Source organism: Zalophus californianus, chromosome 13 (genome assembly GCF_009762305.2).
Source record: "Zalophus californianus isolate mZalCal1 chromosome 13, mZalCal1.pri.v2, whole genome shotgun sequence".
In the NCBI taxonomy this organism is placed as follows: Eukaryota; Metazoa; Chordata; class Mammalia; order Carnivora; family Otariidae; genus Zalophus; species Zalophus californianus.
The window spans coordinates 33815825-33839495 of NC_045607.1; the positions used below are offsets into that span (position 1 = coordinate 33815825).

Here is a 23671-nt window from a genome sequence, read left to right on the forward strand (position 1 = left end):
CCTCCCTCTGAACTGCAGACCTCTTGGTTCTGTGGAGGCCCCTCACTTTCAGGGAGGGCTCTGGGAGAGTGGGAGATGCTGGCCAGCTCTTCTGGGCAGTTGCACTGGGGCAGCAAATCCTTCAATGATGGGGCATCAGGAATTCTAGTCCTGGTTTTATGGGTTCCTTCTGGGCAAATGATTTAAATTTGCTCAACTTGGTTTCCTCATCTGTATGGTGGGGACCCAGAATGCTCCCTGGGATCTCTTGTAGCTCTGACACTCTTAGAAGGAAATGTTTGGCCCGAGATGGCCAGGTTGTGTAGGAGTGAAATGACCACAGCCTTTCTGGAAGATGACCTAATAAGGTCAGATACACATCCCCCTCTAGCAGCAATCCCCCACCCATGCCCTGAGGTGTGCAGGGAAGCACCTGTAAGGATGTTCAGCTTCACCGTGCATCCCACATATCACTTGGCAGTCCTCACACTTGGTCCCCTGAATCGTTCACTGACCTACGTAGACAACCCAGGCCAGGAGGTGCCTTGGCCTCTTCTGCTTCCTTCACTTCCAGTGCACTCTGAGTCCTAACCATTCCCCTGCCACTCAACTCTGGAATCAGATGTGTCTGCTGGCAACCTGGCCAGGCCACTATTCTCTCTGCCTCAGTCATGACACCCTGCCTCGCTCCTCCTTCCTTCCCTGCCTTTCTGCACACAGCAGCCAGGAGGCCCTCTTCGTGCGTGGCAGTGAGCATGTGACCCTAGCCACAACCATCCCTGGTCCCCACTGCCTTCACCACTCATCCCATTGTTCCTGTCTCCTGATCACTGCTTTGCAGAAATAGCCAACCAGTCTCCTCCATCAACCCACGATTGCCTGCCCAGCCAAGTTCATGCTCCCCTGCCCTGGCCAGGAGGCTCTGCAAGCCCCAGGCACCCTGTCCAACACCCTGACACCACCAGGAGGGGACAGTGAGGGGGTTGGGGAGGTGAGGAAATGTGGAAGGGCAAATGTTTCTGCTCTGGAAGAGGCAGAGCTGTCCCTAGAGGGTCTGTTGAAGGGGTCACTTCAGATTAACCTACTTTCCCCGTGTTCCCCAGGGATGTGCTGAAATTACTGCAAGAAAATACAGAGGTCACTGGGGGCCCTGCAAAAAATGAGAATAAGATGAGGGACATGTATTCACTCTGTGCTTTGTGGATGTTTGAACTTTCTTCAAGAAGCATGTGTTACTATGCAAGAAAAAGTAATAAAGATAGAAACTAAATGTCCTCTCAGTGTTGACAAAAATAAAACCTCAACTCAGTCACTGAAATGGAAGAGAAAAGACTTGGTGAGGAAGGAACATCCCACTCAAGAAACCTCCAGCTGAGACATCTGGTTCTCAAGTGCCTGGTTGAGCTGCTGAGAAAACACTGCTCAGAGAGGCCAGGACAAATGTTGAACAGGACACAGAGAAGTGTGCTCATGGGGGAAAACAAGCAAGGAAACAACATAAACATGCAGAGACCTGCTATGCTGATCCACATTGCTTTCATTTGGACTCTTCACAGTTTATACGTAGAAAACAGAAGTCACCAGTGTATGTGCAATGATCAAAACACCAAGCAAATGAAAAATCAAACAAAAAAGTGGTTGTTCAGAGGGTAGAGTCCCACTTCTATTTTTCATCTAGGGCTGAGTTCCAATTACAGGGAAGGATGCCTGGTGACATCAGAAGGGGAATGAGGTCAGACGGAAGCCCCACACTCACTGCACTCTACAAGCCTGCCTAGGAGGGGCTGGGGGCTGGAGGAGGTGGCTGTGTTTTCTTTTCTTCCTTAATTTCACTGAATAAAGCAGGGGTTAAGTGGGAAGGCTCAGAGGCCTCTCTGGAGCTGGAGAAATCTTGATGAAAAATGTAAGTTTACTTCCAGTTTATAATTCTTGTGTAATGCACCTTTACTATTCATAGCTTAGTAAACACCAAATACTTACTTTTCTATCTCCCTTTGAGTTTCGACACATTTCTACTTTCCTTTGGAGCTGTTCCAGAGAAGAATTTAATCCATCTGTTTGCAAATTGGATTTTGCGACCTAGAAAAACCAGAGGTTCCATGATTTGTTTCTAGTTTCTATTTTGATCAGGAAAATGTTCAGCAAAATATATTATCTGACAGATGAAGTCAGTATTGAAAAAATGAAATGGGGGGGAATGCACAATGTTATCAGAAACTAGATCAATGCAAATGTAAAAGCATTTTTTGTTTTGTTTTGTTTTTTACTCTCAAACAGATAAGGTTTAAAAACAAAATCAACAGGGCGCCTGGGTGGCTCAGTCGTTAAGCGTCTGCCTTCGGCTCAGGTCATGATCCCAGGGTCCTGGGATCGAGTCCCGCATCGGGCTGGTGCGGGAAGCCTGCTTCTCCCTCTCCCACTCCCCCTGCTTGTGTTCCTGCTCTCGCTGTCTCTCTCTGTCCAATAAAAAATAAAATCTTAAAAAAAAAAAAAAACAAAATCAACAACCCACAGTAGTGGTTGAGGGCACTGTCCCACTGGTGAGTGTTGTCTGCATAAGCCACCTGGAAAACATGAGAAGCCCTAAAACATTCATGCTCTGCCCTAGTAATTTCAGCTCTGGGAGATACCCTATGGACATAATCAGAGTTTCCTGTGCAAGGGTGTTTGGTATAATAATAAGTGAAATCCACCAAATTTTCCTCCAAAAAGGAATGGCTAAGTAAAAATAGCAACACATTCAGGAGAGAGAAGCAATCATAGTAGTGTTTTTGAAAGAATCTTTAAAGATTTTATAACTCAAAAAATTGTATAAATAGCAAGAAGCCAGTTTTGTTCTTTGTGCATATATACATATATGTATTATATATTATATATGCACACATATATACTATATATGAACTCTTTCCATATGTGGAAAAAAGCTTAAAAATAAGTCAAAATCATTCCTGGCTTTATTGAGATATTATTGACATATAACATTATGTAAGTTTAAGGTATACAAATGTGTTGATTTGATACACTTATATATTGCAAAATAATTATCACCATAACGTTAACTGATACCTCCACCACATCAAATAATTACCATTTCTTTTTTGTGATGAAAACATTTAAGATCTACTCTCTTTGCAGATTTCAAGCATATAACGTAGTATTATTAACTATAATGCCATGCTGCACATTAGATCCCCAGAACATATTTGTCTTATAACTGAGTTTTTACCCACTGACCCTCAGCTCCGCATTTCCCATACCCCTCAGTCCGCATTTCCCATAACCCTCAGTCACCATTCTACTCTCTGTTTCTATGAGTTTGGCTTTTTTAGATTCCACAAAAAAGTGAGATCGTACGGTATTTGTCTTTCTCTCTCTGACTTATTTCACTATGCATAATGCCCTCAGGGTCCATACATGTTGTCACAAATGGTAGGATTTCCTTCCTTTTCATGGTCAAATAGTGTTCCATTGTGTGTGTGTGTGTATATATATATATATATATATACACACGTCTTCTTTATCCATTTGTTGGTTTAGAGACACTCTGCCTGTTTCCACACCTCAGCTATTGTGAATAATGCTGCAATGAACATGGAAGTGCAGATATCTCTTCAAGACCATATTTTCCTTTCCTTTGGATATATACCCCACAAAATGGGATTGATGGATCATATGGTGGTTCCATCTTTAGTTTTTTGAGGAAGCTCCATACTGTTTTCCACAGTGGCTGCACCAGTTTGCATTCCCCCAAACAGTGCACAAGGGTTCTTTTTTCTCCACACCCTTGCCATCAGTTATTATCTCTTGTCTTTTTGATGATAGCCATTCTAACAAGTGTGAGTTGATACCTCATTGTCATTGGGATTTGTCTTTCCCTGATGATGAGTGATTTTGAGCACCTTTTCACTTACCTGTTGGCCATTCGTATGTCTTTTTTTGGAAAATGTCTATTCAGTTCCTCTGCCCATTTTTAAATCATATTGTTTGCTTCTTTTGCTATTGAGTTATATGAGTTCTTTATATATTTTGGATATTAACCTCTTATCAGATATATTATTTGCAAATATTTTCTCCTATTCCATAGGTTATCTTTTCATTTTGTTCTTTCTTTTTTTTAAAGATTTTATTTATTTATTTGACAGAGAGAGACATGGCGAGAGAGGGAACACAAGCAGGGGGAGTGGGAGAAGGAGAAGCAGGCTTCCCGCCAAGCAGGGAGCCCAATGCGGGGCTTGATCTGAGGACCCTGAGATCATGACCTGAGCCGAAGGCAAATGCTGGATGACAGAGCCACCCAGGTGCCCTTATTTTTGTTCTTTCTTTTGCTGTGCAGAAGCTATTCAGTGTGATGCAGCCCCACTAGTTAATTTTTGCTTTTGTTGCTTGTGGTTTTGGTGTCACATCCACAAAATCATTGCCAAGACTAGTTAATATCAAGGAGTTTTTCCCCATGTTTTCTTCCCAGAGTTTTAAGGTTTTGGGCCTTACGTTTAGGACTTTAATCCATCTTGAGTTAATTTTTGTGTGTGGTGTAAGATAGGGGTTCAATTTCATTCTTCTGCATGTGGTGATGCAGTTTTCCCAACACCATTTATTCAAGAGACTATCCTTTCCCCCATTGAGTACTCTTAACTTCCTTGTCAAATATTAGTTGACTGTATATGTGAGAGTTTATTTCTGAACTTTTGATTTTGTTTCATTGGTCTAGATGTCTATTTTTATACCTGTACCATACATTTTGGTTATTATAGCTTTGTAGTATTGTTTGAAATAAGGAATTGTGATGCTTTGCTCTTCGTTTTCAGGATTGCTTTGGCTATTCATAATCTATTGCAGTTCCATAGAAGTTTTAGGATGGATTTTCCTATTCCTGTGAAAAATTCCAATGGGATTTTGATAGGGATTGCACTGAATCTATAGATAGACTTGGGTAGTATGGACATTTTAACAATATTAATTCTTCTGATCCATGAACATGGGATATCTTTCCTTTTGTTTGTGTCTTCTTCAATTTCTTTCAACAGATTCTCATAGTTTTCAGTGTATAGAACTTTCATCCCCTTTGTTAAATTTATTCCTAAGTGTTTTATTGTTTTTGATGCTAATGTGAATGAGATTGTTTTATTTCTTTTTTAGATGTTTTGCTGTTAGTATATGCAAATACAACTAATTTCTTGATGTTGATTTTGTATCCTACAACTTTACTGAATTTGTTGATCAGTTCTACCAGTTTTTTTGATGGATTTTCTATATATAAGATCATATGTTCTGTAAACAAAGATGATCTTACTTATTCCTTTTCTTTTGAATGCCTTTTATTTCTTTTTCTTGCCTGATCATTCAGGCTAGGATTTCCAGTACTATGTTGAATAGGTGTGGTGAGAGGGGGCACCCTTGTCTTGTTCCTGATCTTAGATAAAACACTTCCAAACATTCATTGTTGAGTATGATATTAGCTGTGGGCTTGTCACATATGGCCTTTATTATACTTATGTATGTTCCTCCTTTATGTACTTTATTTAACAAATTTATCAAGAAAAGATGTTGTACATCGTCAAATGCTTTTTTTGCATCACTTGTGATGATTAAATGATTTTTATCTTTTATTCTATTAATATGGTGTGACATTGATTGATTTGTATATATAGAACCATCCTTGCATCCCAGAGATAAATGACACTTGATCATAGTATATAACGTGCTGTTGAATTTGGTGTGCTAATATTTTGTTGAGGATTTTTGCATCTATATCCATCAGGGATATTGGTCTGTAGTTTTCTTATAGTGTTCTTATCTGTCTTTGGTATCAGGGTGATGCTGACTTTGTAAAATGAATTTGGGAGTATTCCCTCCTATACTATTTTTTTGGAAGAGTTTGAGAAGAATTGGTGCTAAATTTTCTTTAAATGTTTGGTAGAATTCACCCATGAAATCATAAGGTCCTGAGTTTTCTTTTTTGGGAGGTTTTTGATTACTGATTCAATCTCCTTGTTCATTATTGGTCTCTTCAGATTTCCCATTTGTTCATGATTCAGTCTTGGTAGCTTTGTTTCTAGAACTTCTTCCATTTCTTCTAGGTTATCCAATTTGTTGGCATATAATTAGTCATAGTAGTCCTAAGATTCTTGTATTTCCGCAGTATCGGTTGCACTGTCTTCTCTTTCATTTCTGATTTTATTCGAGTCTTGTCTCTTTTTTCTTAGTCTAGCTAAAGGTTAGTTGATTTTGTTTATCGTTGAAAACCATCTCTAGTTTTACTGATCCTTTCTATTGTTTTCTGATCTCTATTTCATTTATTTCTGATCTGATTTTTGTGATTTCCTTCATTCTGCTAACTTTAGGTAATTTTTTTTCCTAGTTCCTTGAGGTATACAGTTAGGTTATTTATTTAAGATCATTGACTTCAGTTCACATTTTGGTTTCACATTCAAGAGTTCTGTGCTCTTGTCTAAGTCACTTAATTACTCTCTGCCTCAGTTTCTTTTCTCTAAAACAGGGGAAAAAACAATACTTGCTTCATACAGTTCTTGGGAGGACTAACACAGCTGATCAAAATAAGTCAGTTAGCAGGATATATGGTGCATAATAACACAATGAATCCTAGAGGCTATTATGTTAATATCTGTCTCCCTGGCTGGAGTTCAAGTCCCATAGGGCAGAGCCCACAGTCGTATCCCCAGCACTTGGGACAGTGTCTAGCATGCAGGTGAGGAATGAATCTGTCCCACCTCACACTTGATGTTCACTTGCAGATTTGTCAGCAACCGCTGGATTTTCTCTATGAAAATAAGGTCCACAGACAGGTTATGGAATTTGCTTTCAAACTTGTTGATGACATCATTGGCCTGTAAAGATATATAAAAAGTAAAGGAGGGGGGTTTAATTTGGAACTTACAGACTTTGGAAGCAGAGGGGGACAGGCTCAATTTTTTGGAAAAGGGGGCTTGGCAGACCCATCAGGCAATGAGCAAGGGTGACCTGGGAGCCTGGCTGGAGGTCAGGGGCAGGACTCCCTGACCTGGTCCAGGTATTCACTCTCCATCTTCTCCATGTTGATCATGATTAAACTTTCAACAAACTCTATTCGGGAAGCTTCCTTCTCCAGTCGATGACACAGTAAGTCAATTTCTTCAGAAGAAAAGTTGCCTCCCTCAGAAAACAATCTGAAAATAGTTTGAGAGAAATACAAACCACTGATCAGACCTGAAACTTCCCACCCATTCCAAAACCTGTGGTTGACAAAGCTTTAGAAACTATAAGATCACAGAAAAATGAATACAGGTGATTCAAAGATGGAAGCAGTGAAATAACCCAAATGTCCTTCAAGGGAGGAACAGAGAAACAATATGTGGTGTTTACACACAATGGAGTAGTACCCAGCCTTAAGGAGGAATGACATTCTGACATATGCCAAATGATGACTCTTGAAGATACTATGTTAAGTGAAATAAGCCAGACACACAAAAGGACAAACACTGTATGATTTCACTTATATAAAGCACCTATGGTAGTCAAATTCACAGATACAAAAAATGGAATTACAACTGTCAGGGGCGGGGGGAGGAGAGTGGGAGTTAGTATTTAATGCATTCAGAGTTTCAGTTTATGAAGATGAAAAATTTTGGAGATGGATAGTGGTGATGGTTGCACAACAATGTGAATGTACTTAATGCTACTGAACTAACTGTCCACCTGAAAAATGGTTAAAATGCAGAGTTTTATGTCATATATTTTGTCACAATAAAAAAGTAAGGAAAACAAGACCACTTCTCGAGAGAGAAAGCCCAGTGCCCACAGAGGCCCTGGATGTGGGCTCCCACCTGCAGTGCTTGATGAACTCAATGTTGGTTAAGCGAAGCTTGCCCAGGCTCTCCTCCAAGTACTGGCGGAAGCTGCGCAGGGACACCTGGATGACATCAACATAGCTAAGCAGCTCCCGGTGCAGCGTGCTGCTGAGACTAACCAGCCTGTGGGACACAGGAGGGCAGGGTGGTGACCCGGGTATGGAAGGGCAGCCTGGGGGCTGCTTGAGCTCCACTGCTGTGCCCAGCTGTGGGGTCACAGAACCACAGCCATGTTCCTCTGGGTAGAAAAAGAGGCTAAAAGGAAATTCAAAATGCCAGTGTGTGCAGGACAGTGTGGAACTCTCCATGTGCTGTAGCAGAGGACATCCCTCTCCTCTCTCTAGCCCTCGCCATCAAATTACTAAAGGAATCCCCAGGTCCCACTGGATCTTCAGCCTCCCTGCAGTGATCTGTCTTTCTCTAACTCCCAGCAATGTGGCTCCTGGGGCTGGTGCTCCCCTGAAGGAGCACCCTGCAAGTTTCCTCTTTACCTTTAAGTCCACCCTAACCAGCAGCCTCTTGTGTACCAGAAGCCTGTGAGGGCTCCTCACCTGTTACCTGAATGAGGACTCCATGAGCACGTAAGAGCCTCCATCTCAAATCCCTGAATGGCCTCCTTGGAAGCGCTCACTCTGACGTGAGCACATCCTCACCTCAAGCTGGGCCAGTGCTCCTTCCTAAGGGGAAAATTCTGTCTCCTCTTTATCTTCCTCCAGCCCAGGCCGGGGGGCGGGGGGGGTTCCTGAAGGAAGCTCTTCCTGATTCCCCTTGATGGAAGTGGGCTTACCCCACATGGACATTTCAGGGCAGGTTAGTAGCATCCCTGCATCCTGACCATGTGTGACCTTTTTTCTCTCCCTGGCTGCTCACCCAGCCCCCAGCCCCCAGCCCCCCACCAGACAGTTCACACAGTTAGACTCTGACTTGTGTGAAGAGGTGAGCTGAAAAGAGAAGGTTGCTGTGGGGCCTGGAAAACTGACTCGTGTCCACCAGGATAGAGCAGCCAAAGGCTGGCATCTCTTGTCTGGGATTCCAGGCACCTCACCTCTGGCTCTTTGTGGCATTCAAGAAGATGTGCTCCATGTCGTAAATCTTGCGGCAGAAGTTTTTGCTCTTTATGTTTTGCTCTTCTTGGAACTGGCAGAACATCAGCCTCTGCTTCCTTAGCGTCTCGGTCACCCCAGCACAGTGGCTGTCCAGCCGCTCTTGATGAAGCAAGAGCTCAGCTGAAAAAGGACGAGGGGGAGCTGAGACCCTCTGGGATCCTCTCCTGGATGTGACAGCCACCCTCACCAGGGCCTGGCTTGGGAATGGGTGCAGATCTGAGAGAGGCCAATCTGAGAGACTGCCCCAGGGTCTCTATGGAGAGGAGGCTGTCCAGGCTGTGAGCGGGGGGGGGGGGGGGGGGGGGGGGCACTTCTAGGGTGGAGTAAACGGAATGAGGATTTGGCTTCAAGGGCTCCATCAGAGGCCTTTAGAGCTGGCAGATAGCCCCATCTTCCTACTGCCTGTAGGTGAAAGTGCAGTCATCCCAGCTCTGCCAAAATGAGTGCAGGGACTCTGGGACCTTGTTTCTCTGACCTCAATCTCCCCATCGTGCACTGGGGCGGGGAGCCAGGGAAGGGGCAGGAAATCAGCCTTCATAGAGCATCTCAATTTATATTTACATTTAATGCACACATTTTCCAGATGAACACAATGAGGTTCCAAACCCAAGCAGGGCTCCCCAGGCCGCAAGCACAGGGACTCCAGGCCAGGCTGTCTGATTCCATAATTCCGTCACTGTTCCAGGCAGGGGGAGTTTGGTTGGGACCATGTGGGGTCACTCGGGGAGCTCAAAGGGTCTATAAAAATGTTTGAAGTGTGACCCAACTGAAAACCCAACAGGGTCATCGAGGATCCAAGTAAAAGTACGCCACCTTCTAGGAGCCCTCTGCCTAAGAGAGAAATGGCACCTCTTTTTAAGTTATAAATTGTAAGCTTAAATTAATGGGTACCACTTGTTCATGATTCCCACTGTACCCTTTCAGGGAGAGTTAATTACCACCAACAATATCCCCTTCTGCAAGTAAGGGAGGGATCAGAGAGGTCAGGTAACATGTCCAGAGTCACACAGCCAGAGAGGCTGATCCTAATAGCTCTGATTCCTGAACTACAAGCTTGCCTCTAGAACACCTGCTATGCAGGTATGTATCTGATAGGTGTGTGAGCAGATCTGGCATTCACACAGCTAAAACAGGACAATACTCTTCATTCTAGTATCTAAAGTCCTGTTTAAAAAAATTTTTTTTTTAATTTCAAATGTGGGTTCTGAGTACTACCTTGTCTGCCAGCCTGAGGGGTGGAACCCTCACACAGGGGCACCTAATGAATGTAGAACCTCGGTGGCACAGACTCCAGCTGTGTGGGGCAGGGTGGCCTTCTCAAGCGGGGTCTGTACCTGCCCTGACATTATGGATGTCCTTTTCAATGCGCTTGGCTCTTGGCTCATGCAGATGCTGACGCAGCTCCAATTCTGAATCCAGCTCATCAATCTTGGTGGTCACCATGACCCGGGTTTTGAGGACACATTGGTCAAACCACTTCTCTAGGTGGTCAAAAAAGCCAGCTCGAAGTCTGGGGGAGAGACAAATGAGGGTCAGCTCTGCCAGTGGCAGTGACCAGGGAGAGAGCTTTCCATATTGATACAGAAAGTTCTTCCCCCTTTCACTTCTTCCTTATTTTATTTCCCAACTATATTATATTCCTTTGTCTGGATGGACCACCATGAATTTAACCAGACTCCTGCTGGAGGACACTGGATGGTTTCCAACCATTTGTTCTTCAAAAAAGCCTGCAACGTCAAGTGTAAAATTTCTATAGGATACATTTCCTGAATTGGAATTGTTGAATCAAAGGCTAGAATACATGTGTGGATCTTGAAGATATGACTTATCTGCTTTCATGGCAAGGCAACCGGAACTGCCATCTGCAATAACAGTTCCCATTTCTCCACAGCCTCAGAGAAGATTGCCAAGCTTTTGAATTTATCAATTTCATCATGGTTTGACTGAAACTGAGCATACTGGCATGTGTTTAAGACTATTTAATTTCTTTTTCTACATACAATCCATTAATATCTTTTGCCCATTTCTCCATTGTGTAGATGCTGTTTTTCTTATCAATTTCTTTATATGGGCACTCCTTATATATTGGGAACATAAGGTCACTTGATTGTGATGTGAGCTGCAAATAGTTTTCCCAACTCATCACTTCTTCCTTATCAAAATTTATGTATTGTTAAGATGGCTATGTATTGTGAAAGTGTTGGTTTTCCCCCAAATTTATTGATAGATTCAATTCAATAAAATTTATCTATAGATTCAATGCAATCAGGACACCTGGGTGGCTCAATTGGTAGAATCTGACTCTTGGTTTTGGCTCAGATCATGACCTCATGGGTCATGAGATCAAACCCCACGTCGGGCTCCAAGCTCAGTGGGGAGTCTACTTGAAAATTCTCTCCCTCTGCCCCTCCCCACCTTGCGTGCACACACACTGTCTAAAATAAATGAGTAAATCATTTTTAAAAAAATAAATAAAAATAAAAAGCTCAGCAGATGTCTTCTTCCAGAAACTGATAAGCTGATCTCAAGTTTATGCAGAAATGCAAATGGCCAAGGATAGTTAAGGAGAAGGCTGAAGTTGGAGAAGTTACACTACCAGTTATTAAGATTTACTATAAAGCTACAGTAATCAGGCAGGGTGAGGTAGTAATGCAAGGATAGAGACACAGAGAAACAGAAAGGAAGTGCGGCAGAGTGGTGGGGAGAGGAGAGTCTTCTGGGGTCAAGTGGTTATCCATTTAGAAAGAAATGAATCTGACTCCTATCTCACACATAAACAAAATTAATTCCAGGTGGATTTTACATCTATATGTGGAAATTTAAAACAATAACATTTGTAGCAAATACCATAGGAGGATACTTTCATGACCTTAGGGCAAGCAAAGATTTCTTAGATAAGACAGAAAGCACCCTAACCCTAATGAAAAAATGTTGATGAATAGGACCTTATTACAAATAAGAATTTCTTTTCATCAGAAGATGCCTTTAGGTGAGTTAAAAAAAAAAAAGGCAAGCACAGAGAGGGATAAACATTTGCCACGTATTTACCTAACAACAACCTCATATCTAGGATAGGTAACTTACTCACATAAATTAATAAGAAAAAAGATTGACAATCCACCAGGAAAAAATGAGCAAAAGATTTGACTAGGCATTTCAGAAAAGATAACCAAATGGTCAACAAGTATATGAAAAGGTACACATCATTACTCTTCAGGAAAATGCAAATTAAAATCACAATGAAACACCACTACATGTACACTGGAATGGCTAAAACAAAAACTGTTGGCCATACCAAGTGCTGATGAAGATGTGGAACAAATGGAACTCTCACACACTGTTGGAAACTGTTAAAACAAAATCACTTTTGAAAACTCTTTGGTAGTATCTTTTGGTTGTATCTTCTCAAGAGGGAGATACATATAACCCTAAGTCCCAACAATTCCACTCTCAGTTATATATCTAACAGAAATGGAGACATATGTTCACCAAAAGACTTGTACAAGAATATTTAACCCATGGAATGGGAGAAGATATTTGCAAGTGACATATCAGATAAAGGGCTGGTATCCAAGATCTATAAAGAACTCATCAAATTCAACACCCAAAAAACAAATAAACCAGTCAAGAAATGGGCAGAAGATATGAACAGACAACTTCTCCAAAGACAACATAAAAATGGCTAACAGACGCATGAAAAAATACTCCACATTACTAGCCACCAGGGAAATACAAATCAAAACCACAATGAAATACCACCTTACACCAGTAAGAATGGCTAAAATTAACAAGACAGGGAACAACAAATGTTGGCGAGGATGTGGAGAAAAGGGAACCCTCTTGCACTGTTGGTGGGCATGCAAACTGGTACAGCCACTCTGGAAAACAGTATAGAGGTTCCTCAAGACATTAAAAATAGAGCTACCCTATGACCCAGCAATTGCACTACTGGGTATTTACCCCAAAGATACAGATGTAGTGAAAAGAAGGGGCACATGCATCCCAATGTTCATAGCAGCAATATTCACAATAGCCAAACTGGAAGGAGCCAACATGTGCTTCATCTGATGAATGGATAAAGAAGATGTGGTTCATATATACAATGGAATATTACTCAGCCAACAGAAAGGATGGATACCTATCATTTGCATCGACATGGATGGAACTGGAGCGTATTATGCTAAGTGAAATAAGTCAAGCAGAGAAAGACAATTATCATATGGTTTCACTCACATGTGGAACATAAGAAATAGCACAGAGGACTATAGGGGAAGGGAGGGAAAACTGAATGGGAAGAAATCAGTGAGGGAAACAAACCACGGGAGACTCTGGACTCCAGTTAACAACTGAGGGTGCAGAAGGGAAGGGGGTTGGGGGAATGGGGTAACCAAGTGATGGGTATTAAGGAGGGCACATGATGTGATGAGCACTGGGTGTAACACACAACTTATGAATCACTGAACACTACATCAGAAACTAATGACATATTATACGTTGGCCGATTGAACTTAAAAAAAAGAAGAAGAAGAAGAATGTTCAGGGTGGCATTGTTCCATTCCCGAATAAAAAACAACCCAAATGTGCCTCAGTAGTAGAATGGATAAAGAAAATGGGTTATGTATTTTTATAATGGAATACCATACAGAAATAAAAATGAGCTGAAACCACATTCAAAAATACATACGAATCTCACAAACATAATGAAAGAATTCCAACATAAAAGACTACATTTTCTATGATTCCATTTAAATAAAGTTCAAAAACAAGCAAAAGAAGTTAGAATATTTGCTATCCTTAAGGAAGAGAGGGCGGTGCCTGGAGATGAATACACGAAGGGGCTCCTGGAGAGTTGGTCATGTTCTATTTGGGGGAGGGGTACTGGTTACCAGATGTGTTCCCTTTGGATGATTCATTCATTCATGATTTCTGTACTTTTCAGTATTGTATCCTTCAACATGCAAATCCAATTAGTTTAACACAGAACTTATTCTGGTTAATTCCAAGGCCAGATGGCATAGTGTTTGGTTCAAGACTCTGGAATCACATGGTCTAGATTCATATCCTAGATCCAACTACTTCCTAGCTCAGAGACCTTATCCAAATTAGTAACTCCCTGAGCTTCAGTTTCTTTGTAACATAGGCTAATTATAGTACCTCTTTCATAGTTATTGAGAGCATTAAATCTCAATAAATATTAGCTCTTGTGGCGGTCCTTGCTTTTCTTCTTTAAGGAGAAGACAGACAATGGCCTGTGACAGGGGAAGGAGAAAGGATGAGTTTCAAGTCAAGAGACATTTTCAAGGTAAGATGATGCTGAGGTCAAAGAGAAGAGTCCAAAAGCCTGACTTAACTCCTTCTACTCCCTGTGCATGTCTGCACATAGGAGGTAGACTAATCAGGTGATCTCTAGCTGGTTAGTCCTGGCTATGACATTGTAATGTCAGGAGTGCAGTGGAAATGCTATCCTAAAGCCAATTGTAAATTTCCACACTGGGTCCAAATTCAAACACAGAGGCCCAGAAACTTGGGAGTTAGGGGAGATAAATTCTCAGTGGTAGAATTATGGGTCATTTTTATATTCTTCGTTGTACTTTTTTCCATTTTCCAATTTTTGGCAATTAATGTGTCATATAACCAGAGCCAAACACTATGCTGATATAAACTCATACCTAGGGTCTATAGCTACATAATTTAAAAAAAAAAAAAGGAAGGAAGGAAAGAAGAAAGGGAAACTGCAAGATTCCACATGTGCCAGGGGTTCTAAAATCTTGCAGGGAAAACACTATTTCTTACGTACAAGGTCCAGGCCAGCAAGGCATCCTGGGACAGGCGGAGGGGGTTACTCTCACAGAAGATATTTGTGACTACAAATAATTCCTGGAAATTTACTATTTTTGTTTATTGTTTCTCATCTCAACCCTCAGTTGCCTACACATTTTCTTTTTCCAGCCGAAACTAGTCCAATCTTTTGTTATAATACCTCACCTTGTTAATAAACTTAGGACAGGAGAATGAGAATAAAAGGGGTTTCTACTCACTGTTTCTTAATTTGTAAAACTAGTCTGGATGGAATGATCACTTGTTCTAGGAAGTTGGCACTGGAAATGTCATTGATGAGAATGGTAGAAAGGTTGGAATGGGGCTTCTTGCAACTCTTTTCTTGTTGTTCCAGGGTTAGGAAGACAAAATAAGTGTGTCCACTGGAGGTTGTGAAGGACTCCATGTCCTCGTCGGAGATCTCCCCCAGACTCTCTTCCTGGGCTTCAGCCTATGCAGAAGAAGAGACTTTAGACTTGACATCATCAGACAGACCTGGGGATCCAACCACAGGATCCTTGATATCAAAGTTGTAAACCTGTGGGCTGAATCTTGCCTGTAATTATTTTTTGCCCAACATAGTGCTTTCAAAATCGGGAAATTCTACAAAGAATTTGGATTTTGGATTTCTCTTAAAAATCAGAAAATCTGGCAATTCTGAGTCTCCATTCCCACATGGCATTATTGGCTGGAGCTGAGTAATGACTGCACAGGTGCCTTAGACTAAATGGTAGGTGCTCTCCGAAATTCATATCCCCAGTGTGTTGCTATTTGGAGGTGGGCTTTTAGGAGGTGATTAGGTCAGGAGGGAAGAGCCCTCATGAATGGCGTTAGTGCCCTTATAAAAGAGTTGGCTCTTTCCACCATATGAAGACACAGTGAGAATATGGCTGTCTATGAACCAGGAAGTGGGACCTCACCACACACCAATTCTGCCAGCACCCTGATCTTGGGCTTCCCAGCCTCCAGAACAGTGAGAAATAAATTTCTATTGTTTATAAGCTACCCAGTCTATGGTATTCTGTTATAGCAGCCCCAACAGACTAAGACAATCATCTTCACCACCTGTCACTATTTTACACTTGGTCTCCAGACCTCTTTTCTATTACATCGCTGTGGGCATTTGAATTTGGGATCCCTGCTCAAAGACAAGTCTCCTGAGCCAATTCTTCTAGAGCAATGTAGGAAGAGAGTCTTGCAATTTCATGATTACGGAATTCAAGTTACTGGTCTATGAGTTGGAATGTGTTTTGAGGACAAATTTATTAATATGAGAGTAAATTCCCTGCACTCCAAGGAGAGCTCTGTCTGCCAACTTGGATATGGGTCTTTTCTGCTACACAAGAGCATGGGAAGAGAGAGGGAATGGAGAGACTAGGTTGGTCTATACAGGAAAGAAGAGCTGGGAAAGAGATGACCAGGGAAGCACAAGGAAAGCCATACAGTTAAGGGGTGACTTCAGAGTAAGTTGCAGTATAAGATGTTAGGAGAAAAAAGTGAATTTTAAAAAGCATTGTTGTGAGATAAGAATTGGATTCCTGTTGACAAAATAAAAGACGTGCATACATTTGTAAATCCCAATGGATACTGCACCACTGGGGACCCCAGCTTGTATTAGGGATACGCAGAGTGAGCCTAGCACGCTCTCCCCATACCCAAGAATGGATCCATTGCTGGCCTACCTCATCCATAAATAAACTGTCATGTTCCTCCTCCTCCCCTTGCTTCTCTTCCTCTTCGTGCTCCTCCGCTTCCTCCTCCTCCTCCTCCTCCTCCTTCTTCTTCTTCTTCCTCTTCTCTTTCTCCTCACTCTCCTCCACCTTTGCCTTCTCTTCCTCCTCCTCCGCCTTTTTCTCCTCCTCCATCTCCTCTTCTTGAACCATCACATTTTCCCGGTTCAGGGATGATTTTAAGGAGCTGTCTCTCTCAACCTGCATTTTTTCTGATTCCTGAACAGATTCCTCACCGGACTCATCCATCTCGTCACTCAGTACAGACTGCTCCTGCTGGCTCACTGCCGTCTCCTCGGTTAAGGAAGACTCAGATTCGTGGTCATCTTCTTCTGCCTCTTCTGCCGGCCTGGAGGGACTTGTCCCGCTACTTTCACCTTCCTCACTTGTGCTCATTTCCACTTTAGCCCTCTGCTTGCTTCTCCATTTCCTCATACTCTCCTGGAAGTGCTTTTCGTGTGCTTCTGTTGATGACCAACCCCAAGGCACAAGGAAAAACAGGTTACCAAGGTAGCCTGGATTGGGCCCATCCAACCCACAAATATACAAGAGTGAAGTCAGAGAGGATTAGACTTGAATTATAATAGTTACCTGGTTCCCTGAATTTGAAAATGACTTCCCCATCCAAGGTCTACAAAGAAAAACCACAGGGCACTGAGTGAGCTGCACCGCCTTTCTCCAGAGTACCACGTCTAAGGGCATCTCTTCACATTTAAGTAGAAGCACCCACCCCTCCCCTTCAACATCTGATATGGGCCTTGACTACTTATTTTCCTGGGGTAATCAGAGTGTTCCCAAACCAGGGAATCAGTTTTCCTTAATCCCAAGCAGGCTAGCAAATCTTTCTATCACATAATAGGCATGAGTAAATAAACTCTCATCCTCACATTTTTGTAGTGATCCAGGGCAAAGAGCAAGAAAGTATAAATTGAAGGATGCAGACAAAGGGGCAGAAATCTGCTGCTCCAGTGCTGAATGTGAACATAGTGCCTGGGAGCCCCTTCATTAACCCTATAAATTCCCTGTTTCACAGACTCTAGATGTAGTCATGAATATACTGTGCCATGGATAACAGTGTGGGCTGTAGAGTTTGCAGGTCTGGATTTGAATCCCAGCTCCTTTCAAGCTGTGCGACCTTGGCCAAGCTCCTTAAGCCCTATGGGGCTCAATGTCCTCCCTTGTGCCATGGAGATCATAATAGCACCTCAACTTGAACCCAGGTAACCAGACTGATCTCAAAGTGCAGATGGTGAGCTCCCTCTCCTATAGCTTGAGCGCCACCTCAACTTAGGTGCCAGAGGAAAAATTACCAAAAATGAAACAGAGATCCCTCCTCTCTGGGGGGATTCTCTGAGGAGCTGGGGACCCCCGTATACATGAGAAAGCCTCAGCGAGGTTCAGTGATAACTGCAAGCAGTGTCAGGTCTGGCCACGCAGGACCCTGGCTGGCTGTGTGGGAAAGAGACAAACTCTAGGAGGGTCAGACCAGGACATTCCAGGTAGTCGTGCATTTACCCAGGGAGCATTCACTGTGTCTGAACCACGTGCAAGACACTGTGTGAAGCTTAAGTGAAGCTGAATCAAAATTAGTGAGACATACCTGTCCTTCAGGAAACACCTACTCTGGATGTTCGGCACTCCTGTCTTTGCCGGTAAACCAACATACAAGCACACCCAGAGAGAGGAGAGTGGACAGGCGGTGAGGAACGTGAGTGGCTGGGACACTTGTCCCTGGTAGTGGAAGGGTGGCAGGCTCTGGGAGGTGTGGAGACAGAAGGCTGCCAGCAGAGGAGCAGGCTGAGGAAGGCAGGGGCAAGGTGGGAACCAGACGTGGGGGCCGCTGTGGTCATCTAGGACTGTGAGTTGGATTTGGCAGGGGCGGCAGGGTTGGCGGGGCAGTGGGGGGTGGGGAGGGGCGGCTACTTCTGAGCCAGAGAGAAGGCAGGTCTGAGCGGTATTTTAGGAGGGTTATGTGGCAGTGGTGGGGAGGATGAACGGAACTCAGAGTCCTAGAAAAGAGTCTTTTCATCCTAATTCCATACAAGCCTGAGGCCTGAATTCGGAGCCCTTCAACCTCTTTTAATCTAAGAAGGAGATGGTCTCTTTTAGAAACGCCTTCAGCTTCTTACCCCTTGCTGTTCTGACAGAGTCTAACTCAGCAGGGGTTCGTGAAGGCTTATGAAGTGAAGGCAGATCAGAGCTAGAAGGTATCTTTTCCCCTTTGCTTCCCGGGGAGTGGCTGGGTGTTTGCACTGCTTTCCATACCTGTTCAAAGATCTCACGAACGTAGAAGTGTCGGCTGAGGGTGGAGCTGTAGGAGTTCAGTTCTTTCAGTATGATCACGGGGTACTCCATCACCTCCTTTGTCAGGAGCTTGTGGAAACACTCATACCTGGGGGGGTGGGGTAGGCGAGACCACTGTCTAAGGGGGGGGCCACTCCACCGAGTGTGGGAGACCCCGACCAAGAGCCCTGCCCCAGGCCGCTGGGAGATGGGCTGGGGGCCACAGTTCTCTCCACACAGAGCCACTGTCTGTGTTTCCTTTCACTCTGGCAATCCTTGGTTTGTTTTGCTCTTTTTCGGATCCTACAAGGAATACACACTCTTTGTAGAATATTTGGAAAACATACACCAGGAGAGTTCTCTGTTGGAACATGGGTTCCCATTTCCTGTCCACAGTCTTAACCCTGTCCTTGAACTTTACCTACATCATCCCACCAAACACTCCAATGCCCCAGGGATCAGGCCTTTATCTGTTTCCCAGGTAAGGAGACAAGCCTGGGGGGGGCGGGTAGGGGGTGACTTATTTGCCTCAAGATGCACTTCTGAAACTAAGTACTGAAGCTAAGTATTGCAATCATTTGGCAGCACAATTTCATTTCTATGAATGGTCCCTATGGAATTAGTTGTACAAAGGCACAAAGATACAAGACAGTTCACAGAGTACTGTTTTTAACATTGAGGAATTGGAACCAATCTTAAAAAGCTCATCAACTGGGAGATGGTTAGACCATTATGAAGCACCCATATTGATGAATTCTGCATGGTCATTAGAAAACGGACATCTATCTGCAGTTAGAGATCTACTTGCATTGCATTGTATGATCCAACCTTTATTTAAAAAACACTGTATATGTGTTTATATCCACATAAATAAAGGTACATGCCCATGAAAAGGAAGAGGTGGACAGGAATGAGGGGGAAGTTTCTACATGTTTGGATTGGTTAACTTTTTTTTCTTTAACAAAGAGCACCTGTGTTTTAAAATCTGAAAAGGTAGTGGGAGGGCCCATGCTCTTGACCTTTAAACTACAAGGCCCTTGGGGAAGGTATGTGCAATGGTGAGTGCTGTGAATTGTGCAAGACTGTTGAATCACAGATCTGTACCTCTGAAACAAATAATGCAATATATGTTAAGGAAAAAAAAAAAGATAGCAGGAGGGGAAGAATGAAGGGCGGGAAATCGGAGGGGGAGACAAACCATGAGAGAGGATGGACTCTGAAAAACAAACTGAGGGTTCTAGAGGGGAGGGGCATGGGGGGATGGGTTAGCCTGGTGATGGGTATTAAAGAGGGCATGTTCTGCATGGAGCACCGGGTGTTATACACAAACAATGAATCATGGAACACTACATCAAAAACTAATGATGTAATATGTGGTGATTAACATAACAATAAAAAAATTTTTTAAGTCAATTAAAAAAAAAAAAGATAGAGGTACCTCCTCTCCTCCCCCCAAAATAAAATAAACTACAAGGCCTTGAAATCTCCCTCCATAAACTTTTTAGATCAAAGTTCTTCTGGAAGCTTCTGTGTTGGCTGAGAGCAGAGCTGCAAAGGATCACTAGGAATTCTCCAAAGCTACAGGAGACATTTTAATCTTGAGCTTGCTGAGCACACCTTGGGCTCCTAAGCAGGCAACCTCTGATCTTGAATATGAATTTCAGGCCATTCCCTTCTGTCTTTTGGGATCTGGTCTGCCTACCTGTATTTCATATTCTTCAGGAAATCTTTGGCCTTTTCCAGGTGAATCTTCAGTGTTTCCTCGTGGCTTTGCTGCCTCAGCTGGTCCAAGAGCTTATCAAGGTGGGCCTCCTGGGCCTGGCAGCCACACCCAAAATAGGAGGAAGCCGATGTGAGTTACCAAACTCAAAACTCGCAGAGTGCCTGTGAGTGACATGCAGAGAGACCCCACCACCAGAACGGAGGGGCAGGTACCTCAGAGCAAACGCAGGACTTTTTCCTACAAAAAGGGGCACCAAATGTGCCGCCACACTTACCCTCAATGCCCTGGGCTCTTCTCTCTGTTGATAATGTTCTTCTCTGTCTACTTTACATCCCTGGAGACCCAGCTCAGATGGGACTCCTCAGGGACATGTCCCTTATACCCACCCCACCTGGGCAGGCCCCAGCTACACCTGCCCAAGGCGCCTGTCCCTTGCTCTCCTTGACACCAGTTGTATTTAAAATCACATGCTGGGTGTGCCCCTCCACTCCCTAGACTGTGTGAAGGCAGGTGGGGTGGGGGCCCAGCTCATTTCCTGTGGGCACGGCTTGACTGCCATAAGCAGATGCTCTGCACCGCCCCTCCCCCCCACCTAGTCTGTCTGTCTCCCATGCACACTCTCTTACAGACACATTTGGGTCCAAGCACCCATCACTAGCCCAGACCTGACAGGCATATTTCTTCCACTCCCATCCACCCCATGACCAAGGTGAGCCTTGATTTCTCCATCTGTGTAAGTTTTATAGCTGGAGGTTTTACATTTCAGTCTAAGATAAGTTTGTCGTTAATTTTTATTTATGATACCATAAATATGGTGGGATTTTTTTTTTTTTTTAAATCTGCATGCCGGCTGAGGTTATAGGCCACCCCGCAGAGCAACTGACCGTCTGGGCGTGGCCCTCTCTCCCGTCCCTGCAGGGGCTCCTTGGGGCCCTGGGGCCGCACCTGCTCCTCCGGGCTGTGCCTGTGCCGCTGTTGCTCCAGCCTCTTCTCCAGCCCCAGATCCTGCACCGACAGCAGGCTCTGATGTGTCTCCCACAGCTGCACGGCCTCTTGGAAGTAGCTGAAGAGATCCGAGCTCTGCCATTCTGTCTGCTTTGCCAGGCCCTCAAAGGATTTCTGCAGCAGCAGAACCCAGAGAAGGGGCTTTAAAGGCCAACTGGCCCAGGGTGAGGGGAAGGCCCCCCCCCCCACAGGGCTCCCTCACCAGCCAGTAGAGGGCCCACCTCTCCAAGGACTGGCCGTCGCTGCCTGGGCACCAATCCCTCGGGGTCATCTTCCTGGGTCACACTTTGGCTCATGGCCCTCCCTCCTCTGGGACAGCTTCTGGTCTGCCCAAAGCTACGCCCTCAGTCTGGCTGACCCCGAAGGCCCATCTCTAGACCTGTCCCATATCCACTGAAGTCACTCGTGGGAGGAAGGAGAAGTGTGGAGCCTCAAAGAAAGCAGGAGCCACCAGACACCAGTTCCAAAGAACTCCTTCTTTGGAGTTCCCTGATTCTTAGCATCTGAGCCAAACACCACACTCTGCTGTTAAATCCTCACCTCTCCCCATTTTATGGATGTATTTTATGCTCTCATTGGGGCCAGGGGTCAACAAACTTAGCCTAGGAACTAAATTTGGCCCTCTACCTTTTTTTGTGGCCTGAGAGCTAAGCAGAGATTTTACATGTCTTAACGGCTGAAAAAAAAAAAAATCCACGAAGGTACTGAATTATATGAAATATAAATTTCAGTGTTCACAAATAAAATTGTCTTGAAGCGCAGCCACACCCATTTGTTCCGGCGTTGCCCACCGTGGCTTTTGTGTGACAAGAGCAGAGCGCGAAGTCGCTACAGAGACCTGACGGCCCACAGAGGAATGCAACATTTACTCTCTGGCGCCTAGCAGAAAATGTTTCTCCACCCAGCTCCAGATTCTAAGCGTCTTGGGGCAGGGGCTGATTGCTCCTTGTGGCCCTTGGACGCACAGGCTCAGCAAGGACTCCGAGGAGCACCGCTACCCCAGCCCCAGGGAGGCATGGCCATTGGCGGGCAGCTGGGGGGTTGCGGGGCAGCCCGGGGCACTCAGTGCGGAGAACCGCCCCAGGGGGGCGGCCAGGACCAGGGAAATGGACTCACTGGTGACAGGAAAGCTGGGGGCCCCCAGACTCCAGTCTTCTCATAGCCTGGCACTCTAGGTGGCCCCCCACCCAGCTGCGCGGGTCCCCAGCTACGCACATCCCAGAGCTCCAGCTTCTCCTCCACCTCGCTCTGCAGCACTCCCACCATCTGGAAGAAGTACGGGCTCACCAGGCTCTCAGCCTCCTCCTCGGTGAAGGCTTTCCAGTCCAGCAGCTGCTTCTGGAGGGGAACAGGGCAGAGCCTGGCTTAGGACCGGGGAGCGCTTCACCTCGGGGCCCGGCCCTACCTCCCTGAGGTCTGCCTCTCACCCAGCCTCAGGGGAAACCCTCACAGCGGTGGAGATGGTCCATCTTTTCGGTCCGCCCACTGAGTCCAGGCACTGTGTACTATCCCTGCTGTCTCACTGAATCCCCTGAAGGCATTCTCATTAGCCCCATTTGACAGATGAGGAAACCAAGGCTCAGAGAAGTGGAGGAACTTGCTGGAGGCCACACATCTGGCAAGTGGGGGTGCTGGGATCCGAACTCAGAACTGTCGTCCTGCAGACCCCAGAGACATAATCAGCCATGCTATGGCCTCAGTGTGGCTGCAAGTCAGACGGGGCTCCTACTTCCTATAACTGAATTCCTATTATGCCAACTGGAAAGCAGGCTCTTCATATTAATAAAGCCTTGGTTTATGCACAAACTCTAGTATCTCCCACAAATAAAAAGTGTCTATAGTTGTGTACTTCCAATGCTGCTGAATAGGAATACCAAGCGCCCTTCCTCTGTCAGGCCTAAGATGCTCTTGGGGCATGTGCTGACTTCAACTTATTCCACTGCTGTGCCTGGCAAAGGGAAGTGAGAATGGGCACGAGGGTCAGCACTGAGGGTCCCTGGCTCTCGGGAGGTCTTAGGCTGCCCCCCTGGATGAGGGGAGGAAACTGTCAGGGGCATGGTGCTGGAAAGGCTCTCCTCGGGCAAAGGTTTCCCTCCCACCTCTCCCTCCAGGCTTTAGTTCTGAGGCTTGACACCCTGAAACAGCTGACTGAGAGGCACGTGGCTGGCCCGAAGGCCACAGGGC

At 44.7% G+C, this 23671-nt stretch overlaps 1 protein-coding gene and 2 long non-coding RNA genes across 4 annotated transcripts in view; 2 read left to right on the plus strand and 1 right to left on the minus strand.

Moving 5' to 3' along the window:
• The window catches only part of CCDC180 (coiled-coil domain containing 180), a 63227-nt gene that overhangs the window by 20285 nt on the left and 19271 nt on the right, over positions 1 to 23671 (minus strand). For both annotated transcript variants that reach the window (XM_027616950.1, XM_035723834.1), the window contains exons 14-26: positions 22703 to 22825; positions 21428 to 21601; positions 20462 to 20577; positions 18742 to 18868; positions 17068 to 17107; positions 16429 to 16940; positions 14968 to 15197; positions 10264 to 10439; positions 8869 to 9049; positions 7800 to 7946; positions 6998 to 7142; positions 6708 to 6824; positions 1960 to 2058 (exon numbers count right to left, since the gene is read on the minus strand). In XM_027616950.1, the coding sequence (XP_027472751.1) occupies positions 1960 to 2058; positions 6708 to 6824; positions 6998 to 7142; positions 7800 to 7946; positions 8869 to 9049; positions 10264 to 10439; positions 14968 to 15197; positions 16429 to 16940; positions 17068 to 17107; positions 18742 to 18868; positions 20462 to 20577; positions 21428 to 21601; positions 22703 to 22825 (2187 nt within the window). The remainder of the gene's footprint in view (positions 1 to 1959; positions 2059 to 6707; positions 6825 to 6997; positions 7143 to 7799; positions 7947 to 8868; positions 9050 to 10263; positions 10440 to 14967; positions 15198 to 16428; positions 16941 to 17067; positions 17108 to 18741; positions 18869 to 20461; positions 20578 to 21427; positions 21602 to 22702; positions 22826 to 23671) is intronic.
• On the plus strand, positions 1745 to 16822 carry LOC113935134. Its single transcript, XR_003523908.1, has 3 exons — positions 1745 to 1882; positions 15102 to 15476; positions 16704 to 16822. It is a non-coding gene; the product is annotated as an uncharacterized LOC113935134 (long non-coding RNA).
• LOC113935135 lies at positions 18077 to 19242 on the plus strand. The gene is made up of 3 exons (XR_003523909.1): positions 18077 to 18184; positions 18624 to 18683; positions 19156 to 19242. It is a non-coding gene; the product is annotated as an uncharacterized LOC113935135 (long non-coding RNA).